At 43.1% G+C, this 23,074-nt stretch overlaps 1 protein-coding gene across 8 annotated transcripts in view; it reads right to left on the reverse strand.

Annotated features, from left to right (window-relative positions):
* LOC147027221 (AP2-associated protein kinase 1-like) overlaps positions 1 to 23,074 on the reverse strand; it is a 186,925-nt gene that overhangs the window by 158,831 nt on the left and 5,020 nt on the right. For all 8 annotated transcript variants that reach the window (XM_085883462.1, XM_085883470.1, XM_085883469.1 and 5 more), the window contains exon 2: positions 5,259 to 5,377. In XM_085883462.1, the coding sequence (XP_085739588.1) occupies positions 5,259 to 5,377 (119 nt within the window). The remainder of the gene's footprint in view (positions 1 to 5,258; positions 5,378 to 23,074) is intronic.

A 23,074-nucleotide genomic window follows, 5' to 3' on the forward strand; every position in this document is an offset into this window, starting at 1 on the left:
GGGGTTTTCAGACGGTCTTTCAAAGAGAGAGAGAGTGAGGGTGTGAGATTTGTCAGAATCGAAAGAAATATTCCAAGTGTTTGACCAGCTTGTGATTTTGTCCAGGTCTGCAGAGAGTGAAGAGGCCGATGCCTGCTGATCAAAGGGAGATGGGAGCACCAGTCCATATGGGAGAGCAGTACACCAGGATGTAGACGAAAACTTTGCACATGGTCAGGAGCTCAGGTGTGCGAAGGAAGGACTTTGCACGATAGAGAATACTCAATCGGCGATTGGCTTTGGAGGCTAGCATGGAGATGTGGCTTTCCCAGGAAAGATCATGGCAGATAGTGAGACCCAGAAGCTTGAATGAAAGGACTTCTTCCAGAGGATTGTTGAGAAAGTAGATGAGGGGGGGGAGGGAGGTGGGGAGGTTCCAGATGGTCCTTTCGGAGAGACATTGTGAGAGTGTTATATTTGTCAGGATTGAAAGACATGTTCCAAGTGTTGGACCAGAAAAATGCTGCTGCTTGCTGATCTGAGGGATGACAGATGGTACGGCAGAGGGCAGAGTCATCAGCAAAGAGATAAAGAGGATTTTCCAGAGTCTGAGAGATCATTGATTAAAACCAGAAAAAGCAAAGGGTCAAGAACACAGCCTTGAGGAACTCCAGCCTGGACGGGAAGAAGAGATGAGAGAATTCCATAAAGAGCCACGCACTGACTGCAACAAGCGAGGAAGTCCGCGTGCGCGTGCCATGAGTGCAGATTGCCTTGGATAACATAAGAAGAGAATTTGGTGAGCAGTGCGGGATGCCAGACCGTATCGAAAGCTCGCAATATGTCTAGGGAGGTGGTTCTGATCTCATGTTTGGCATTTAGGACCTCCATCCATTGTTGAGAAAGCAGCAGAAACATGTCCAGGGTTGAGTGACGTCATCTAAATCCAAATTGATGGCTGGAAATCAAGCCATTGGATTAGAGGAAGGATTTGATGTCGGAAGTGATGATGGATTCCATGACCTTGCTGTTGATTGGAAGAAGACCGATGCAGATGGAACTGCATCTGCAGTTGCAGGGATCAGTTTTTGCAGCTTTCTTTTATGCAGAGCGGTTATGTTTGCTGATTTCCAAGCAGATGGCAGAAGACCTTCAGTAAGTGAGAAGGTGAAAAGAACAGACAGAGGGTGAGCAAGAGCAGCAGAGCAGGTTTTTTGGACATGAGGGCTGATATCATCTGGACTGGTTGCAGAATCAGAGTCACGGATTGACAGCAAGCTCTCCACTTTGTAAGGAGAAAAGGACACAGAGTCCAGGGACAGCTGAGTGCAACTGGTCAAGGTGGGTACAGAAGCGATGGGCTTGGGACACGAGATTGCGAAGCAAACACGGAGTTTAGGCATTCAGCCTATTCGCATGCAGTGTCAGTTGTGCAGCCATTTGAGGTAAGGGAGGGGATGGAGGGGGAACATACACCAGAAACATATTAATTCGATGCCGCCAGGATTTTGAGGAGGCAGACAGGTTTGAGAGTTCAGACCTGAGATGAGAAAGATGTTGTTTCCTGACTCTCATGAGGGTAGACACACACTTGTTCCAAGCTTTGTGGAAGGAACTGAAATTGCCTTCAGTAGGATTTGCCCTCCATGAGGCAAAGGCAAGTTGTTTCAGTACAATAGCCTTGCCACAAGCTTCAGGGTATGACAACTGTAGACAAGATGGGATAAATCTGTGCATGCGAGAGAGAAAAAAAATTTTGAAAAAATTCCCAGGATGAATTTATGTCAGTGAGAGTGGGAATGGGAGACCAGTCTATAAGTTTGATGGCTGCTTGAAGATCCTGCCAGTCGGCCTGAGTGAAATGCCAGACTCATTGGTTCTGAGCTGGTTCTCTAATAACAGCCAGAGATATGACCGCTTTAAAAGCATTTGGTCAGATGAACCGATTGGAGCAAAAGACCAGAAGCAGACATTTTCTTGGAAATTGGTCAAAATCAAATCCAGAAGAGATGGACTGCCGTTGGTTGAGATCTGGGTCGGGAAGTTGACAAATTGCATCAGACCTAATGAGTCGATGAAGTCCTTTGCTGAAGTGCCATGGCAGGTGAGAGGTACCCACACCCAACCAAATGGTATGATGGCAACTGAAGTCACCGCATATGAGGAAGAGAGAGAGTTTGGATGAGTCAATAGAAGTTGGTCCACGATTCCGGCAAGTGAGATGTAAATGGAGTCATCACTGTTTGGTGGACGGTACAACACACAGATAAGCAAGAGGTGGGAGCGGAGAGGAAGCTGTAGCCAGAGGTATTCCTGGGGGTGTCGAGGAGTGAGATCAGCGCATGGAGAGTGAAGAATAGAGTTTTTGATAAAGAGAGCAGCTCCACCACCAGGATGAGGCTCAGGTCTATCATACCGGAGGAGGGAGTAACCAGGGAGAGAAACTAAGGTGTCAGAGTCGTTTTGAAGGAGGAAAGTTTCTGTTAAGCAGATTATGTCTGGTTTGTCAGTGGCAACCCTTATGGAGAGATCAGTTCGGTAAGAGCAAAGGCCCTGGATGCTTGAGGTCCTCACTGTTAAAGAGGAGGGAGGGAGGAGGGGAGGGTCATGAGAGGGATGGGAGCTATTGGTAGTGAGATTTGTTGACAGTTGATGACAGATTGCAGAAGAGCTGGGATAGAGGGTCAGATGAGGAGGAAGACAAAGGGCTAGGTGGTGAAGGGATGAGTAACAGTGGAAGTAATAAGAGAGGGGGCAAAGAGAAGTGGGAGATTTGAGGAGGTGGAGGAATGAGCTGGAAGAGAGAGGGTCATGGAAGGAGGCAGCTTTGTGGATGTGAAGGGGGGAAGCTTTGAGAAGGGGGAGTGAGGGGGAGAAAGGTGTGGGGGAGCTTAGAGAGGGAAGCGAGACGTTTGCTTTGAAGAGGGAGGAGGTGGTTGATTTTTGAGGGAGGGGTGAGAGGGAAGCTTTGAAGGAGAGGGGAGATAATGAGAGCAGTCACAGTCATGGAAGAGAGAGAAGGGATGGGTGGGAGAGGGGAGGAAGATGAGACTGGGTCGAGGTATTGTGGAGATGCGAGCGGGTGGGGGGAGTAACAAAAATTGAGGAGGTGGGAAGAGGGGGAGGCAGCTTTGAGAATGGGAAGTGGGGAAATTTGAAGGGGAGGGGTGAGAGGAGAATTGAGGGAGAAAAGAATGGTGGTAGCTTTGGAGAAGGGTGAGGGGGAGTTTGGGGGGTGGGGAGGGTCTAGAGTGAAGATTGCCTTGAAGAGGTAGGAGGCGGTTGAATTGAGGGTAGCTTTGAGGGGGGGCGGAGACAATGAGAGCAGGCACACTCATGGGGAAGAAGGGAGAGGTGGGGAGAGGAGGATGAGACTGGGTCGTGGTATGCTAGAGGTGGGAGTGGGCGGGGGGGGGCAAGATTTGAGGGGGTAGGAAAAAGGGGAGATGTGATGAGAGAAAAGAGAGAGCATGTTTGAGATATTGAGGAGTGTACTGAATAAGTGTGTGAGACATTTGTTTGGTTGGAATGGAGCCCACAGATGTTTGAAAACCATGCAGTTTGGGATATCAGAGGAGGAACTGTGAGGAAGGTAGAGGACAGTGGAGAGATGCTAGGATGGGGGGGGGGGCAACATAGGAAGAGTAAGGAGGGGTATAACAGGAAAAGAGTTCAGAGGAGGTAGATTGAAGGAGGTGGAATGAATTGCACTGAAGTTGGAAAAAAAAAAACGATTAATAATGGAAGACGAAGAAGTATTGCAAAATGCATATTTTTAATTTGTAGGTCAGAGATTTGTTACAAAATACATTTGAAGATGGATGGAATGCAGAAGAATTGACAGAGTGGAGAAAGGAAGCTTTGTAACAGATGGAATTTTTCGACACAGGATGAAAGAAAGGTCAAAATGAACACAATATTTTGAAGAAGAACGGGGCGAAGAGGGGAGGTTGAAGCATTGTAAGAGGCCGTTTTCATTTTTTTTATTTATTTTTTTTTTTTAAGATGATTTGGGAAGAGGGAGGAAGAGTAACAAGAAAAGTTTGAGGAAAAGGTCATGAAGGTGTGTGGTGAATACCTTCACAGAGTGAGATTGGCAGGAAAGAGAAGGACGAAGAAGAGTCGGTACAGGAAGTCAAATGGTTACGTGGGGTGCAAGGTGAGAAGGGAAAAGGTTTTTTCGTTGTATTTTAAGATATGAAACAGGGGGTAGAATTGGGAGGGATAGGAGGAGTGTGGAAGGGAAAGTGGAGAAAATACAAATCAACACGATCACGCACATCGACGGGAAGACGGGTCGGTCTCAGGGAAAGCCCAGATAACAAGATCGACGAATACTCACCAAATAGCACAAATTTTCCAACAAAGCCAAATTCGGAACACAGTAAACATGGAGGCAAGAAAATAAGTCAAAACGCAACAAACGACGACCAGACACTTATCTTTGAGAAAGTTGGCAGAGATACCTGGAGAGAACCAACCGTCGCCTCAAAACCCAGAACTGGAAGAGATTTCCTCGAATCCCCTTTCAAGGTGAGATCGCAATATGACGATCGTTGACCAATCTTGACGTAATCACTGATGCAAGTGAAAGTTGGAATATAATTTCCTGTCACCCTCAACAGAACCCTCAAGGTAATACTCTGGGCTCTCATGAAAACAAATAAATGGATTTCTGAGATGAATTTCAATGGATGCAAAATAGACAAATTGCAAAAATACAATTAAAAAATCTGAAATTATATTCATTCTATATTATTTTGTCAGATCAAAGGCAATTGGAAGAGAGTCAGTCAAAGGAAATTTCGACATGTCGAGGCCCATTGGTTCAATGAAGCCTTCATCAGTGAACTTAACAATCCATGCGCACATCAACAATATTTACATTCACTTAAAGAAAAATAACAAACATCGAATGCAGTTTTTAATTGCAGTTTGTTGCAATTCAAAATTTAATAACAATACATGCGTTTAAAACTGTTTGAATGGCACATGACTTTTGAGATACAAGAAGTGATGTCGAAGCTATCTGCAAACTCCCTCCGATAAGTTTATTAGCCTTGCTACACCTGTGGTAACTTTACCTTGATGTAAACAAGTACCATTTTACAAAAACTACTTTCAACCAAACCTCTGTCTGACCTCAAGAACACAACACCAAATCTACCAAATTGCACCAGGGCTAGTTTGCACAAATTCAAAAAGAGCTTTATTGGGAACTTGTCCAAGTCAGAAGCTTATTTGTACAAGGACAGATCAGGTCAGAACCATTCACTCACCATTATTGCTATTTCTCGCTGACAAACCATGAGGTCGTGGTCATTATTCACGTACATGCGCTTGAGAGCACACCGTACACCACTGGATATTTTCACCAGGAACACGATAGCAAATCCTCCTGTGAACAAAAATGCACATACCATTTGGAATACTGTGTTCAATTCATTGTTGTGGCCATTATGACAAACTCCCTTAATATAGTGAAAGCGTACAGGACAGTGCTTTTGTACCAGGAGAAAAAAAAAATAACTAAAAAAACCGGAGAAATTTGTTCAGTCAAAAACAGGTTCAACTGGAGGGGGAGCACTCGGGATAGTGCAAAAGCTCCGCCGCCAATACTGCTGGGTCACTCAAATGAACCTTACATCTTATTCATTAAATATGATGTCAACAGTGCTGAGAGTTATAGTTCTTTTCTCCAACATTTTTTTTTGGGGGGGGGGGGGAGGTTGGAAATCACTTAAAACATGTAAAAGTGCAAAAAAAAAAATTTTTTTTCTTGAAAAAAAGTTGCAAATTTTTTTTTCTCTAACAATTTTTTTGGGGGGGTTGGAAATCACGTAAAACATGTAGAAATGGAAAAAAAAATTCCCCTTTTTGGGGGGGGGGTTGGAAATCACTTAAAAAAACATGTAAAAATGCAAAAAAAAAAATTTTCTCAAACTATTTTTTGAGGGGGGTGGAAATCACTTAAAACATGTAGAAATGAAAAAAAAAATTTCTATATTTTTTGGGGGGGTAACAATTTTTGGGGGGGTTGGAAATCACTTAAAACATGTAGAAATGCAAAAAAAAAAAAATTTCTCAATTTTTTTTTGGGGGGGGGGTCCAAAATTTCCAAAATTTCCAAACAAAGTCCAAAATTTAATGGCATGATCCTTGGACCATACCTATCCCCCCCCCACCAAGTTTCGTCGAAATCCGTCAAGGAGTTTTTTCCGTAATACTGTTCACAAACAAACAAACACAAACAAACACAAACAAACGAACGAACAGAAAGGGGTGAAAACAGTAACCTCCATCCATCTTCGAAGATGGCGGAGGATAACTAGTTAACTAGAAGGGCACTCGGTAGTGCGTATACCTCCACCATGCAATGCATGATCCACGAGAACATATTGTTGTGGAAATGGGACCTTAGTGGGTTATTAAATATAGGATTCGCCCAGATACCCCCCTTAAATGCATGTTTCGCCAGGTTGTTTGGTAATCGGACGTTAAATGTGTGTCGGAAGGTGTAGCAGGCGGTCTTGTGTTCATACAGTGGTGGTGTACCGAGAGGCGCCTTCTTTTTCCTTCTTCCCTCTTAACCAGCCCCCACCCAGCGCCCTGACAGAGCCAGTCAACAAGACGTGCCAGCAACCCATTGGCGAGAGCTGCTGCAAACCTGGACGATGGACCAATCACGTGTCCCCGAAAGTGTTCCGAAAAGCCTGCCCCAAAAGGCAAGACTAACTGCTTTTTCCTGTCTGCCATCTGCTTTATGAGAAGTGACTTGACCAGCTGTTCCTCCTTGGCCATGGATCCAGCATGCAGGTCATCCCCAGGTTCATCCTGAATCCAACCACAAAGCCTCTGACTGTCCTTACTCCCTGCACAGCTCGACCACGTCTTTTCATCCCATCGATCCACCTGCAGAGTCCAACACCCATGATTTGGCCTAATCTGGTGTACAGGCAAGGCCTGGATTTGCAGACTGGACCTTGTGAAAAACCAGCTGGAACACACCATAGATCTCACTCTCTTGTGCCGTCGACCTCACAGGGGCTGGACGCACCAAGGCTGCATGCATGTGCTGGATCGATAGGAGGACGTCACCGCCATTTTGCCACGCTGCAGGCTCGGGCTGGGCGCTCAAATCAGGCGACATCGGCTTGCCACGAGCCACATTCGTGCCTTCCACACCTTTCCTCTCATCCATGAGGCACCACCAAGTACTCTGTGTCTTGTATGCATGTTGTCCAGGCCTAAGGCTTATTTTGCTAAGGCCCCCCTGCGAAACCCGGATCCGTAGTTCCCTCAATAAGAGCGGGCTATAGATTAATTATAACGTTATCGCGAATGCTTTGCTTGTGTGTGTCATGTTCCCCGATGTTTCCCCATTAAATCTAGCTGATTCATATGAAATTTGCCGCACTGAATTTATCCATGTCGCGCTGAAGAACAATCGCTCGATTTGTATTTAAAACCAAATTGGCTACAGATTGCGGACTTCGCTCGGTCTCTGATCACACCTAGTCTGTAGCCTGGGTATATCCCCAACTGACAAGGCACAGGGGTACTTTGGTATCGTGATCTTAGGCACATGACCCGAGACCTGTACCGAACGAGCCAGCGATATAACCCATGAGACGGCAGTGCTGTTTAGCGCTACCGAATCAACAACAATATTGGGCCCAATCAATACATTTTTGAAATATCATGCTATGCAGTACTATGTTTTTGGACCTATCTCTCAATGGTGAAGAATCACTTTTAAAAGTTAGAGTAGTCTGATCCAGATCCGGATCTTCACCAAAATCTAATTAGTTCATCCTTGTCACATTTCATCCGGATCCATCCAAAACTTTGAGATATCCTGCACACAAACAAACAAACAAAGACAGACAGACAGAGACAGAAAGAAAGGGGTGAAAACATAACCTCCTTCACCTTCGGTGGCAGAGGTAATGAATTGTGAGAAATACCACATTTGGAAACATTTTCTCATAAGAGCTGGTAGTTTATTTTTTAGTTTTTTTTTTTGGAAGATTTATGGTGGTTATGGATATCGCACAACCTTCTGCAAGTATTTGGGGCACCGAAGTGGTGTTTCGCTGGGCAAATACACTTGGTAGTGCCCATCTCAAATCAGGAGCAGAGTTTTAAGCAGCCGTTGGATGATAACCCACACTAATGAGGGCAATGAGTGGTGCATGACCAAACACAGTTTAAGAAATGCTCAAAATGACAGTTTGTTCTAATCTACATAGACAAGCAGAGGGGGAAGGTGTACAACTTGAGGAATTTGAATAAGAAAGCAGCAAAAGAATAGTTAGAGAGGACATGAAAGAAACACGAATATACAGGTGCTCGCTCTTCCACAAGCCTCAATCTTGAATTGCAAAAAGAACATATAATAATAATAATAATAATAATAATAATAATAATAATAATAATAATAATAAAATAGGGGAGTGAGGAGGAAATGAATCATGGAAAGCATGTGAAAATCAAAACTCTTGCCTGTTTTGCACATGTAACATGTACAAGACCCTTTATACCATTGAGGAATCATTTCCCAGCTTTGATTACATGTATATTGTTGTGGGCCGGGGGTCACGAGGGGGGGGAAACTATCTCGGATCACACCAGACTCCCCAGAATTGTAGGCAGTCGCACACGGATAATTCCGTGACGCGGCGGGTCACTTAACCGACCATGGACGCCAATAACTCAACGACGTGACTTAGGGTCCTCCGTCTAGTTAATCCAGTGACTTAAAAATAACCACGCGATTTAATTAGCGGGGAAATTACCGGGGAACGTGAGATTTTTTTGAATGGGACACATTTTCTATCTTCTGGCATTTTCTACAAGCCATGGAATGTCCTTTCTTTTCTTGTTTGCCACATGGTACATACCATATAAAGGGGCCTTTTCTATGCCCTGACATTTTTCCCAAGAATTCAGTGTCCTCCTCACTCTGCATTAAAAAGAAAACAATTTCTTTATCCATCCATCCATACTCGATGTAAAGCGTCAGTGCTGCCCAGGCAGTCTCCTGAGAATTTGGGCACAATCCTGGACCGGTCACCACTCCAACGCAGGATTCTCGAATGGGTCAACCTCCCCAGCAAGCTGGTACTCACTTTCCCAACCTCGGAAGGATGACAGGCTGAGTCAACCCCACCTGGTACTAATTCAACGGCTAAAACGGGATTTCAACTCGTGACCGTAGGATCCCAAGCCCACTACCCTCACCATTAAGCCAACACCAAGCAAAATATACATATATACAGACACATACATATACATATATTTTTACCTTTGCAAACTTCATTTGACAAAGGTATTGTATTGACCCCTGTGTATTTATTTATTGGTAAATATGTGTGCGGACAACATTGCGCAAAAACTGCTGGACCGATTTGCATTAAATTTTCAGAGATGATGTGCAGTTACTCAAGGACGCCAGGCGAAGCTTTTGGGAGCGATCGGATCAAAGGTCAAGGTCAAGGTCACAAAAAGGTCAAAACCGTTATTTTTGCGATTAAAGTGTCAATTTTGTTCCGATTTACATCAAATCAAGTCCAAAATGTTCAGTATTCAAATCCCGATCCACTGATATAGTGTATGGTATAGTGTGTTTGCAACCCCAGTTAGTCTGTGGAAGTCAAAGGTCAAGGGGGTCACCAAAATGGAGTTTTTGATTGGGAAGCGTTGTGGACAACATTACACAAAAACCACTTCACAGATTGTTATGAAATTTTGTGGATGTGTTTGGCATCACGAGAGGACAAATCGATTAGATTTTGGGAGCGATCGGATCAAAGGTTAAGGTCAAGGTCACAAAAAGGTCAAAATCGTTTTTTCGCGATTAAATTGTCAATTTTGTTTTGATTTACAGCAAATTAACTCCAAAATGTTCAAAATTAAATTCCCCATCCTCAAATATGACACATGGTATAGTACTTTTGTCACCCAAGGCAGCGGTTGGGGGTCAAAGGTCAAGGGGGTCACACAAATTCACATTTATATCGGAAAGCGTTGTGGACAACTTAACGCAAAAAAAACAAAACGCAGAGGCTTTAATTGTTTTGGATTTGTTTGGCATCATGAAAGGACAAATCCATTAGATTTTCGGAGCGATCGGATCAAAGGTCAAGGTCACAAAAAGGTCAACATCGTTTTTTCATGATGAAAACGGTTAATATGTTTCCGATTTACATCAAATTAACTCCAAATTGTTCAGTGTTCAATTCCCCATCTTCTGAAATGACACACGGTATAGTACTATTGTCAGCCTAGGTAGCGGTTGTGGGTCAAAGGTCATGGGGGTCACGAAATGCATATTTGTATTGAGATGCGTTGTGGACAACTTAATACAAAGGTAACTAGTGGCTGCGGCGAAGGTATGCACTCTACGAGTGCCCGTTCTAGTTTTAATGTTGTTCCTACGTTGGCTTGCAGCCAACCAAGCACCAGTTAAGGTGAACTACCATGCAATTCTTCCACTCCGAGTCTGGGAGGTTGTTGGTTCAAAGTCATAGTCATAATCATATGAGAGTGAGAGGCCCGTCTGAGTCATAACAAAGACTATAAAATGGAACGTGCCACTTCCTTGTTTGACGCTCAGCATTTAAAAGGATCCAGAATAGACAAAACGCTGGAAGGCAATGGCTAACCTACCCAGTATAACCCTGGCCAAGAAACTTCTTTGTCTGCTGTTGCTTTCATTGAGGTTCACGGGGGGGGGGGGGGGTCATAGCAGATATTAAAAAGAGCATTCTGAAGTCACCTTTCCATGTACCGTGTGTGTGCTGTCGTTCAAGCAAATCCTGCAGTACCTCCTCCTTATGTAAACAGATGTGATCTTGTGACCCCTCTATTTATTACACTTACACAGGGTAGGGAGGGAAGAAATTATAATACCAACATTGAGCAAAGGAACAGAAGGGAAGAGGATAGGAATGGAGGTATCTCTTTAGTGTGCACGTATAGACGGAGTAAATTCAGGAAAAGAGAATGTATGACAGTCGGAGACGGAAAGGATCAGAGTTCAGTTTGGGAGAGAAGGATGAGAAGATTGGGCCGATATATAGGAGTACAAGGATGGAATAGAAATGAAGGAGCAGAGAAAGTAGAGAGGGGAAAGAAAAATTCTGCCATGTTGGCATACAAAATACATAGACTCCAAAAGTGAAGGACAGCAGGATAGCGGAATGTCTGAGTGGAGACAGAAGGGACGGGAATATTGGACGGGATATTAAGGGAACTAGGGAAGAGACTTGTACGCGATATAATCGCTGAGAGGTGGGGGTCAGGGAGCTCATGTTGATGCCCCTCAAGATAATTTACAAAAAGACATCATTGGCATCCAGATTGGAAAAAAAATAGTGAAACAAGTCAGAAAAAAAATTTGTAAAAATGAAAAAAAACATGTATAAATCCCTCCAAAACACAACCAAACAAGGTAGGAAGGAATGACAAGGTCGGAATGTCACCACACTACACCACAATCCTTTTACGGATTGCCATAACGACATCTTTTGACATTTTTCCATCTCAATCCCACAGCAAACTAGATGGGAACTCGGTGGAGCGTATACCTCCGCCACGTAATACCTGATCCAAGAGAACATACCGGGCCCAATATATTTTTTGAAATGTCATGCTATATAGTACGGCCATTTTGGCCCGATCTCTCAATGGTGAAGAATCACTTTAAAAAGTAAATCATTATCGGATCTGGATCTTCACCAAAATTGAATCAATATGTCCTTGACACACCCAACCTTTCCACAAAGTTTCATCCGAATCCATAACTTTTTGATACATCATATGTATTGGTTTCACCCGATCTCTCAATGGTGAAGAATCACTTAAAAAAATTATCAGATCCAGATCCGGATCTTCACCAAAATTGAATCAATTTGTCCTCATCACAGCCCCAACATGTCCACCAAGTTTTGTCCGAATCCATCCATAACTTTTTGATATATCATGCTCTATATAATTTTTAGCCCGATCTCGCAATGCTGAAGAATCACTTTAAAAATTGTCGTAGTCGGATCCGGATCTTCACCAAAAGTGAATCAATTCTTCCTTGTCACACCGAACCGGGCCACAAAATTTAATCCGGATCCATCCACAACTTTTTGAGATATCCTGCACACAGACATACGGAAAGCAGTGAAAACACAACCTCCTTCACTTTCAGTGGCAGAGTTAATGAAACGCTGCACACAATTACACCAACTCGCACTTAAAATCTACAACTACCTCTAGCATCGACATCCTCATCGAATTGTTACTTAAAGACACCTGTATGCACAAGGTGTGGTTGACATTTAACGTGCTTCATGATTTTGCACACTCCTTGGGACACGATAATTCATGCCCAAACCTTTATAGCCGTGTGTCGAGTCAACGCAAGGCAATTCGCTTGTGAGCCACAAGTTGTCCTGCAAGGCCATAACAGTCTCATCTACTCCCCACTCCGTTTTACGATTACAAAATCCACTACATTTACCCCCTCACCCCTCTCACTTGTGTATATATGTACAGATATTTATATAAATCCCTTCAGGAGCAGGTGAGCAGAAGAATTGTCAGAGCCATAATCAACTCTTGTGTCATCATGGTTGAAGGTTCATTCAGCAAGCGATGAACTCCCTAAAACTGCACGGAAAAATATTAATATTTAAACAGCACATATTTAATAGGCAAAGACACCAACAAACACAAAATGAGCATTCGCAAAGAAACATTTTGCAATCGTCGGGACAAAATCCAAATTCCTGCCGTAATCATCAAGCGTGGAACAAGTCTCCAGAAACGACAACAGTGTCTAAGAGACGAGCAGCTTGAAACCCTCAGAAGGCAAGAGAACAGAGTGGAAACCTGCCTGATATAACAAAAAAAAAATTGTGCAAGCAGCAGTTCTGGCTTCCTTCCAACCACACAAGTGCAACAGCTTTATGCCCAGCAAAACCATCTGGAAGGTCAAATGATGTGCTCAAGGGATAATCAAACCACAAGCTTGGAATGGAAGGAATATTGGCGAGCTTTGTCAAACTGGCAACCGGATAACTTCGGACAGTCGGTGAGGAATTTAACAACAACAAAAATCCTCCAAGTTCTGTTCCTGAGCAAATAGCACTTAAATTTAACCATGCCCAATTTCAGAGCACAAGATATTACCACTATGGGGGGGGTGGGGGGGGAGGGACAAAAATAAATAAAACATAATCCAACAAGACAGGATTTGAACAGGTACAACCACATTGGGATATATTGATTTAAGTATCTGAGAACCAGTGTAGACTATAACTTACTTATTTTAGCTGCATAGTCCTCCAGATTCTAGAGTTCTTCCTTGTCTCAACCAGGGGGGAATTCCCCCCCCCCAGGGGAATTTTAGGGTTTCAGGGGGGAATTGGGACCACAGATTGGCAGACAAACTGTTGGAATATTGATCTTTCTACAAACTACAATTCTACAGATCGTACATAATCTTGACATCCCACCTTATTGAATAATGTTTGATGTCCTGTAGATTATGTACAATCTGGAGAATTGTAGTTTGTTTTTAATTTCATCTGTGACATTCAATAAAGTTTTTTTTTGAATGTCACAGATTAAATTAAAAATAAAGATAAATATTTCACTTTATTATCTGTGGAAATATTCCATTTATAGTTATCTTTGACTTATTCATGTTTTTTAATCACAGAATTTGAAGTTCATCACGAGTGTGAAAAAAAGAGGGTACGGTGATTCATATATTCAATATGGATTCACATCAAACATCATCATCAATGGAGAAGAAAGGCCTCAATGTGTTATTTGTAGTAAAGCTTTGTCAAATGATTCTATGAAACCAAAGTTGAAGCAACATTTGCAGAATGTTCATCCTCAACACAAGGACAAGGACAAAAGATTTTTTGAACGTCATGGGAATGCTCTCAAAAAGATGAAGCTGGATTCAACAGGGGCATTCCAACAAATGAACCAAAAGGTTGTTGAAGCTTCTCATGTCGTTGCACTGAAGATAGCAAAGCAGAAAAAAAAACCCACAAACAATTGGGGAACTTTGATCAAACCTTGCACTCTCAAAATGGTGGAAATTGTGTTGGGAAATGGATTGGAGAAAAAAAAACTTGCAGCATTTTCACTATCAAACAGTACTGTTCAAAGGAGGATCAGCGACATGGCCATTGACATCAAGGACCAATTTTGGAGAAGATAAAGTCTGCAGCATTTGGCTAATTTTCAATTCAACTCGATGAATCGACTGATGTGGCATCGTGTTCCCAGTTGCTGGTGTTTGCAAGATATGTTCACTCAGGTTCATTTAAAGAGGAGTTTCTCTTTTGTTCTCCTCTTGAAACAACTCCCAAAGCCTCAGATATTTTAGAAAAGGCTTCATCTTTCTTTGAATCAGAAAATCTTTCGTGGGATAATGTCTGTGGGTGCTGTACAGATGGGGCACCAGCGATGTTGGGGACAAAATCTGGATTTCAAGTTTGTGTGAAAAAGCGAGCTCCAAAAGTGAAAGGCATTCATTGTATGATCCATCATTAGGCACTGGCCTCAAAAACACTTCCAGCTCCATGAAGGAAGATTTTGGATTAAACAATTCAAATTGTGAATTTTGTCAAAGGAGGCGCTCTCAACTCACGACTTTAAGCAGTTATGTATTGACATGGATGCAGGCCATCATTTGCTTCTTTTCCACACAAATGTTCGATGGCTTTCAAGAGGAAATGTAACTGAGCGAGTATTTGAGCTTAGAGATGAGCTCAAATTATTTTTTGAAGTTCAGGGTCAGATGGAATTTTTTGCCTGGCTGGATGATGAGGAATGGATCATGCACCTTGCCTATTTGGTTGACATTTTTGAGCAGCTGAATGAACTGAATCTTCAGATGCAAGGAAGGAATACAAACATCATAAAATTCATGGATTCCTTGAAAGCTTTCATGAGCAAGCTGGAAAATTGGAAGAGAAAGGTTAAGATCAAAAATGTTGCAATGTTTGAGAAACTCATCAATTCTTGTTGCTGGTGGTGAAGACCAAGTGCTTCCAGAATTTGCAAAAAATGAAATTTTGCAGTGCTCATTTGACACCACTGGAAAATGAATTCAGCCGATATTTTCCTGAACTCAGTGATGAGGAGTTGGATTTAGTGCGAAATCCATTTAAATTGTCAGTTGAAAAAGTTCCTGATGGTTGTCAAGATTAATTTCTGGAGCTGAAGACTGGTTTGGGAGCAAGAGATATGTTCGATGAGAAATCAATCACAGAACTTTGGCCCTTGATGTGCGATTCCTACCCAAAAGTGGCAGAAAGAGCTATCCATGCATTGCTTCAATTTGTGTCGACATATCTTTGTGAGTCAGGCTTTTCAACTCAATTGCAAATGAAAACGAAGTAGATTGGAGGTTGAAAATGACCTGCGTTGTGCCCTTTCAAGCACTCCTCCGCGTATCCAAGAATTGGCGAAGAAAAAACAATCACAGGTTTCTCATTGACTGTAATCTTCATCATAATAAAATTAATTACAATACCCTGGCATTCTATTAAACTTTTTGTGTATTGAAGTATGCTTCAGTAACTTTAGTCTGTTAAGTAATTAGTTACGAATATTAAAAAAAAAAACTACTTTTATTCAAGTTTTAAAATCCATCAACATTTTCTATTGCTATTAAATTTGTAAAATTATACAATAAAAATAACCCAAGTGAATGTATATGTACTAATATAGAAAAAAAAACCAAAAGATTTTCAATATTATATGCATATTATTTGGAATGTACCTTTTGAATCAGACAATCTTGGTAAGGGGGGGGGGGGGATGACATTCTGACATGTGGTGAAAAGGGTGCATGGGGAAAAAAAAAAAAGGTTGAGAACCACTGCTCAAGAAGGATGTATATATTTATTTAGTTCCATCAGGTAGTGTCCAACTTCTGGTGAAATTCATGTTCAGATTTCTCCAAACATCGCTATCCTGATCTGCTTCCAGAAGCTCAGGTAGACGCAGCTTGGTTCCGTCAGTTAACCCTTCCATCCAGTGAAGACAAGATCTGCCTCTGCCTCTTCCTCTTCTTATTCTTCTTCCGATCCAGCGTTGTCGATTTCTCCAGACTTGCGTTTTCTGCATGCATAATGTGTCCAAAGTCTGACCGTTTCCATTTTATCATCAGCGCTTCGTATGTACATGACAGATTTCAATTTCACAGATTCGTTTGTTCATCTTTCAGTCCATGCAATTTTAACATTAGTCTCCAAAACTGTCAATTTTCTTCCTTCCTTTCTTTTTCACTCTGTCTGCAGCACTTTCATCAAGTCCCCTTAACTTTCTGCCAACAGAGTGGTATAATCAGCATTCAGCATGCCTTAGATTGAACAAGTAAGGGGAGGAAATGAACCCCCGTCTAACCCCTTTTCACATTCCAAAGCATTCTCTCTCCAAACTCTGTTCTTACTGTGTCTTATTGTTTAGTGTGTGATTATCAGACATATCGGGTGCTGCGTCATCCCCATTCCTCTCGGGGTAATCCGCAACAATTCATGATCAACACAATCTAAAGCTTTGCTATATATTAAATAATGCGGACCACGACTGTCTCCCGTTTTTCCGGAGATCAAAGGCTCAGCACACAGGCAAAGCTCACCAATCCACCAGAAGAGGAGCAGGATGGCAAACAAGATACATTTCAAACTTTAAAATACAACACGGAATCTCGGTTTGGTTAACAGATGATCTGGTCTGACAGGATGGCCTCGTGGTACACACACACCTGCCTCTCAGTGGTCGAGCCTGATTTTGAATCCCGGCCCAGCTATAAACTGTTATCCCGGTGTTTCACAAACTGAATGAATCGTCAGTGTGTGTGCCATCCCTCAGATGAACCTAAACTGAGCGTCATGTCTTCCAACATTTGTTGTTGATCCCCACATCTACCAACATGTCTTCCAACATAAGATCCCCACGGTGTCATTCGTGAAGAGTAGGCAAGCTATCGCATGCAACGTGGAAAAATTACAGATTCCTGCCCTTACCACTGCTGGGAAGGCAATGGCAAACAACCCCGTGTAACCCTTGCTCAGGAAGTTACTTCGTTAAGAGTCGATGAGTTTGGAGTTTAAAAGTAACAAGTTGCATGACAGATTAAATATGGCACGTGTTGCTTCCTTACTTGATGCTCAATGGTTAAAAAGAATAGAACAGAGGGGGGGAGAGAGGAGGGAGAGAGAGGAGGGAGAGAGAAAGAGAGAGAGGGAGGGAGAGAGAAAGAGAAAGAGGGAGGGAGAGAGAGGGGGAGAGAGAGGGGGAGAGAGAGGGGGAGAGAGGAGGGAGGGAGAGGGAGAGAGGAGGGAGGGAGAGAGAGGGGGAGAAATCTTCCCCTTTACCGTGATCACATTACATTAGTTATTCGTGCCTGTTATTTATGTCCTTTATAACATCCTTAAAAACAAAGTTTTCTATTCGGAATGATTTTCTGTTTCTTTGACCGTCAGGCAGACACAGTAAAAATATTATCTTACTCCTCTCTGGGCATGTGGTCAGGATGACTTCTTAGCCAAGGAACGTTAAAACGACAGACTTGTCTTACTCATGTTCAAAATATAACATTCAATTCAAATAGTAGTTGTCCTTCTTCTCCTGAATGGCAGCTTGGCTGTCGGGTAGCTGTCAGTTTGTTGGGGCACGGCTGTGCCGTTGATGCTGTGCCTCTATACCAATACACTGGTACTCATGCCACCAACCTCGGAAGGATGACAGGCTGTCAACCCCCCCTGGTGTAAATTCAGCAGCCAAAGGGGCTTGAGCTCAGGATCCTAAGATCCCAAGCCAGCCACCCTAGCTGCTAAGCCAACACCAAGCTTTACTTAAATAAGCTGTTCCTCGATCACAAACTGACAAGACAGACAGATGAACATGGACTGACTGACTGACTGACTGACTGACCGAAACGAACCAATTGCTTATCCCCGCTTTTTGCTTCGTGTGCATGGGGCAATTCCTCCGACGGGTCCCTGATACATGGCAATGTTACCTACTCAAAACACATGGACCATGTTACTTACCACAGTGTAGCAATGGACCACCACCCCTCCACCACCACCATCCCATCCCTTCACACAACACAATATTTAAAAGTGTGTGTAAAACACGTACCCAAGATGAGATGACCGACACTGTGGTATCGGGACACCAATTTATCCGTCCGGTCTTGGATCCTGGAACTTAAGTACATTTTTGTTTGCCAAACAATGTTAAAACACCCATCGTTGTTAACACGGACAAACAATAATCCATACCACAATTTCATTTTACACTTCACAGCAGAGTTAGTAATCACAGCCCAACGAACAGAAAACTTTGTACCCTGGCCTGGGTTATGTCCACATAGCTTTATGGACAGCTCTTTACTTCATTACCACAAAAAAAAAAACTTAAAAAAATTTAAAAATTAACAACAAAAATTCCACAAACAAACTTGCATTTCCACAAATCTGCGACAAAGATTTGGAAGGGTTTGAGGGAGGTGTCAGATCGGAAATGGAGGTGTCGCTGTTACCTGAGGAGCTCGAATGTGCAGGTACAGACTTCAATGAAACCGAATGAGAGAGGAACGACGTTACCTGGTTATTCGATGAAAACTCGTCGCCTTAAATATACCTGATATGCAGAGACTCAACAGCGAGTGAGGGTGCATATTATCGTTCGGCACGTCACAATGCGAACACACGAGGGGTACATCAAGATAAAATTACTTTCCACACATTTTCTGTTATTCATCACAATGTACTTTTTGGAATAGCTGTGCAGAAACTTTATTCACCTGTTTCATTTGATCTGGAAAGCAAATTTCAATGTATTAAAACCATTCAACTTGCTATTTCCCACTAAAGAATATCACGAATGCACGCCGTATTGTGTCCCTTTCAATTGCCGTTTAGCTCTGACAATTTGGATCAAGCAATCATCTCAAAGAAAGTACGAGTGTCAGGAATCATCCGAGAGGGAAAGTTTTCCAACACGATAACAAGAAACGTTATCTGGCTCGACCTATTAGAAACCGGATTTTCAAGAGTCAAAATTGTGCTGACATTGCCCATCCAAACTTACGGACGCAATCAGCTTTTGGGGCCTCGACAAGACCTCCGACTCTCAGCGATTAATCTGTTGCCTCAGACTTCCTTCAAATGGCCTCAAGCTTTAAAATAAATAAATAAATAAAATCAAGCAACTGCAATGAGGACAAAGCTTTCACATTCCCACAAAACATTAACTTATTTATTGCTCTCAATGACGGGCGAGAGCCTTGCGTAGATGATGAGCTCACATTTTAAATCATTGAGAGAAGAAAGAGTAACAGAAAAGGGAGAAATGTCCCAAAAATAACACTCCCCCTCACTCTTCATAATACAGCATCTTGATTGTTAAACCCAAACAATTATGTTCAAAGAAATGCTTGCCAAACATTATTCAGCTGCCATTGCCAAGCTGTCAAAAACAGTGTTCCCTGACACAGATATCACAGCACTCACAAAGGAACTGATAATAAAATAAAGCAAATAAATAAATCGACCAAAAGAGAACAAAGACAGAGACAGGTTTCACCACAAAATAACATAAATCAGTTCCTAAAAGCCAATGTTGAGAAAAAAAAAAAGGTAATGTGGGGAATATTGCTTGGCACAGATGTACGAGACCGAGCAAAGTGCGCATAGCACAACGGTGATCGTTTACAAACGACAAGGCCACGTAACATGTACACTTGCCATCGACAGAGGACGATGCAAAGCAATGCTTGTCTGAATAAGAGAGAGCAAGGTGAGGATCATGGTGTTGTAGGAATGCCTTCTGATGGGGAACTTTGCTTAAGCCGCTGTCACACCTTGACGTTTTAGCCAGCATATAGCAACGTATCAAAATGTATGTAAAACGCTGGCGTACGCTGAACTATTGATGTTTTTTTTTAAGTTTTTGGCGTATTCATAACGAGTTGGACGTATGCATAACGTATTAGTAACGTACACAGAACGTTTGGATAACATATAGATAACTTATACCAACGAATGCTTAGCGTGTTGTTGGCGTTCACAACCTATGCCCAACGATAGTCTAACGTATGCATAGTGCGCAGCAGCGTATCGCCGACGATCATGTGGCGTAGCCTATTAAAAGGCTGCCACTCGACGATTCAAATCATAACCGCACTAGACATCGAAGTGTCAAGGCCCTGTCACACCTTGACGTTTTAGCCAGCGTATGAAAAATTTGCCGAATACGTTATGGGTAAGTTTTGGATACGTCAAGAGCACGCTGAAGCACGCTGAGGTCTAAGTCACATTTGCCACGGCGGCCGTGGGGTCTCCAAAATCTACGGCCACAAGCAATTATACGGCGGCCGCAGTATTTCCACGGTCACACAATGTAGCAGTAACATATGTTTTTATTTTTCGGGGAGCCGCACGGCGTATTTAGAGATTGTGGAGACCGAAAACGTGAGGTTGCCGTACGGTCTTTGATTTGATGTCGCACGGTGACCTTAAGGGTCCCTGCGGTGGCCATATAATTTTCAAGGCAGACGCAAGGTAGCCTCAAGGTGCCCGCAAGGCGACCGCAGGGGGGGCCCTAAGGCGAACGTGCGACCAGACGGACGGTAACGAATGGGTTAATTATTTTTTTTTTTCTTACCAGTTTTTTTTTTTTTTTTTGGCTTGTTTAATTGCTACGGCGAACGAAGAAATGAAAAAAGTTATAACTCCGCGTTATAATTCCACGGCGACCCCTACGGCCTGTAAAAGATAGCCAAATGGCGTAGGGCCACCCTGAGGCCACCGCTCTGCTCTGCGGCCGCACATTTGTCAATTCAGAGGGCGGACGGCCGCCGTATTCTCGCTGTAGAGCAAATGTGACTTAGGCCTGAAGCACGCTGGCATACATCGACAAATTTTAAGCATGCTCAAAATTTTTTGACGTATGCCAGCGTACGACTCACACATTCCGCATACACTGGCCATAAGTTGTAGGCACGTTATGCGATCGGTGACACACGTTACTTGAAAGTTACTCACAAGTCGAAACACGTCGAGGTAATGTTTAGTGTACCCGAAACTTATTTCTAACCTATGAGTAACGTGCTTTGAACCTACGAGTAACGTATCTCCAACACATGTTGACGTCTTCCGGACGACCACAGAACTTACTGAACGTGTTTCTAACTTACAGCTACCGTATAATGGCGTTTTGGCAGCGTTTAGGGGAATTGGTATATAAAAATGGGCTTCACAGGAGGAACCCATCAGTGTTTCAGACTCCATGTTTTTTTTTTTCGTTTTTTTTCTTTCTTCGGTATGACGGTGATGTTGACACTTCGATTTCTAGTGCGGTTATGATTTAAATTGTTGAGCGGAAGCCTTTTAATTATATTAAAAGGCCAAAGCAGTCAAGCCAAAGAAAGAAAAAAAACGAAAAAAAAACCCATGGAGTCTGGAACACTGACTGGTTCCTCCTGTGAAGCTCATTTTTATATACCAATTCCCCTAAACGCTGCCAATATGCCGTCATACAGTAGCTGTAAGTTAGAAACACGTTCAGGAATCTGTGGTCGTCCGGAAGACATCAAATACGTCCACATACGTCAATGTGCGTTGGAGATACGTTACACGTAGGTTCAAGGCACGTTACTCATAGGTTAGAAATAAGTTTCGAGTACACTAAACATTACCTCGACGCGTTTCGACTTATGAGTAACTTACAAGTAACGTGTGTCAACAATGGCGTAACGTGCCTACAACTTATGGCCAGCGTATGCGGAACGTGCGAGTCATATGCTGGCATACGTCGAAAAATTTTGAACATGTTAAAATTTGTCGACGAGCTCGGTGTACAACGACGTATGCCACCGTGCTCTTAAGGTATACAAAACTTACCCATAACGTATTCGACGTGTGCCAGCGTTTTAGACAAATTTTTCATATGTCGGCATACGCTGGCTGAATCGTCAAGGTATGACAGCGGCTTTAGTAGAGCAATAGTTAGTGTGGAGTAATTAAATTGTGGTGTAGGATATGCCGTCTTCCTTCCACTCATGCATTGGAAAACACTCAACCCTTAACACCACTTTTAATGTTCTTTCCTTTGTAATCTGTCTTTTATGCAAAATAAAAGTTTTGACAAGCTGTCACACACAAGTGAAGGAAGTAAATGCCATGACTGCCACACCGTCACCACAAATTCGAATAAAAAAAAATGGGAAGGGTTGCGCCGCCGACGGACTAAGTCACAGACCAATTACCACATGACGGCTGTACGGTGAGGGGAAAACAGGAATTTTCCTGCTTCCAGCAACGTCCCCACAGCAGGCCATAGCGCCCTCCAACCCCACTCAAGCTGGACTCGAAACACGTGACGAACAGCACCAGAGAGACTGTGCCTCCAGCTGAATCAAGGTGCATCCTACCAGACGCAGTCAGCGATATTTCAGTCCTCTCATTTTTCCGAGTCTATCTCCTGAGGTGTGCCCGAGGCCTTAGGATTCAGATAATGAAGGAATCTTCCGCTCATCCGATGCTCGGGGCGTGTTCAGAGTTTTGTTAAAAGAATAATTGTGTCGCTTTCTGTATTCCTTGCCGTTTACCTATTTAATACACAAAATAAAATCACTTGGTCTCTGTGCCATTCAAATGTCTCCGATCCCTAGGTTGAGTTAAATACATGTCCGTTAAAGGACAGGTATGGTTCAGGTGATGAGCACAGAGTCAAACAGCATGCGATTTTGCTCAGATCACCAATTATTGTGAATGGACAAACAGCACCGATTAGCGCGTCACTTGATTGGCTCGGAGGTGCCATCACAGATGTACAGTATCATGACAAACAGGCGGGCAATTCAGATCGGAACACTCAAATCAGTTGGCTGGCGGAACCGCTTTGACATGACGAGTTGGGATTCAAACCAGGCAACTGGGAAAAACCTGAAGGCCGCACTGACGCCGGGCAGGAGGGAAAGCGGGAGGCCGCACTGACGCCGGGCAGGAGGGAAAGCGGGAGGCCGCACTGACGCCGGGCAGGAGGGAAAGCGGGAGGC

This window comes from Eptatretus burgeri, chromosome 5, assembly GCF_056783735.1.
Source record: "Eptatretus burgeri isolate ZD-2024b chromosome 5, Ebu_testis_v1, whole genome shotgun sequence".
Taxonomy (NCBI): domain Eukaryota; kingdom Metazoa; phylum Chordata; class Myxini; order Myxiniformes; family Myxinidae; genus Eptatretus; species Eptatretus burgeri.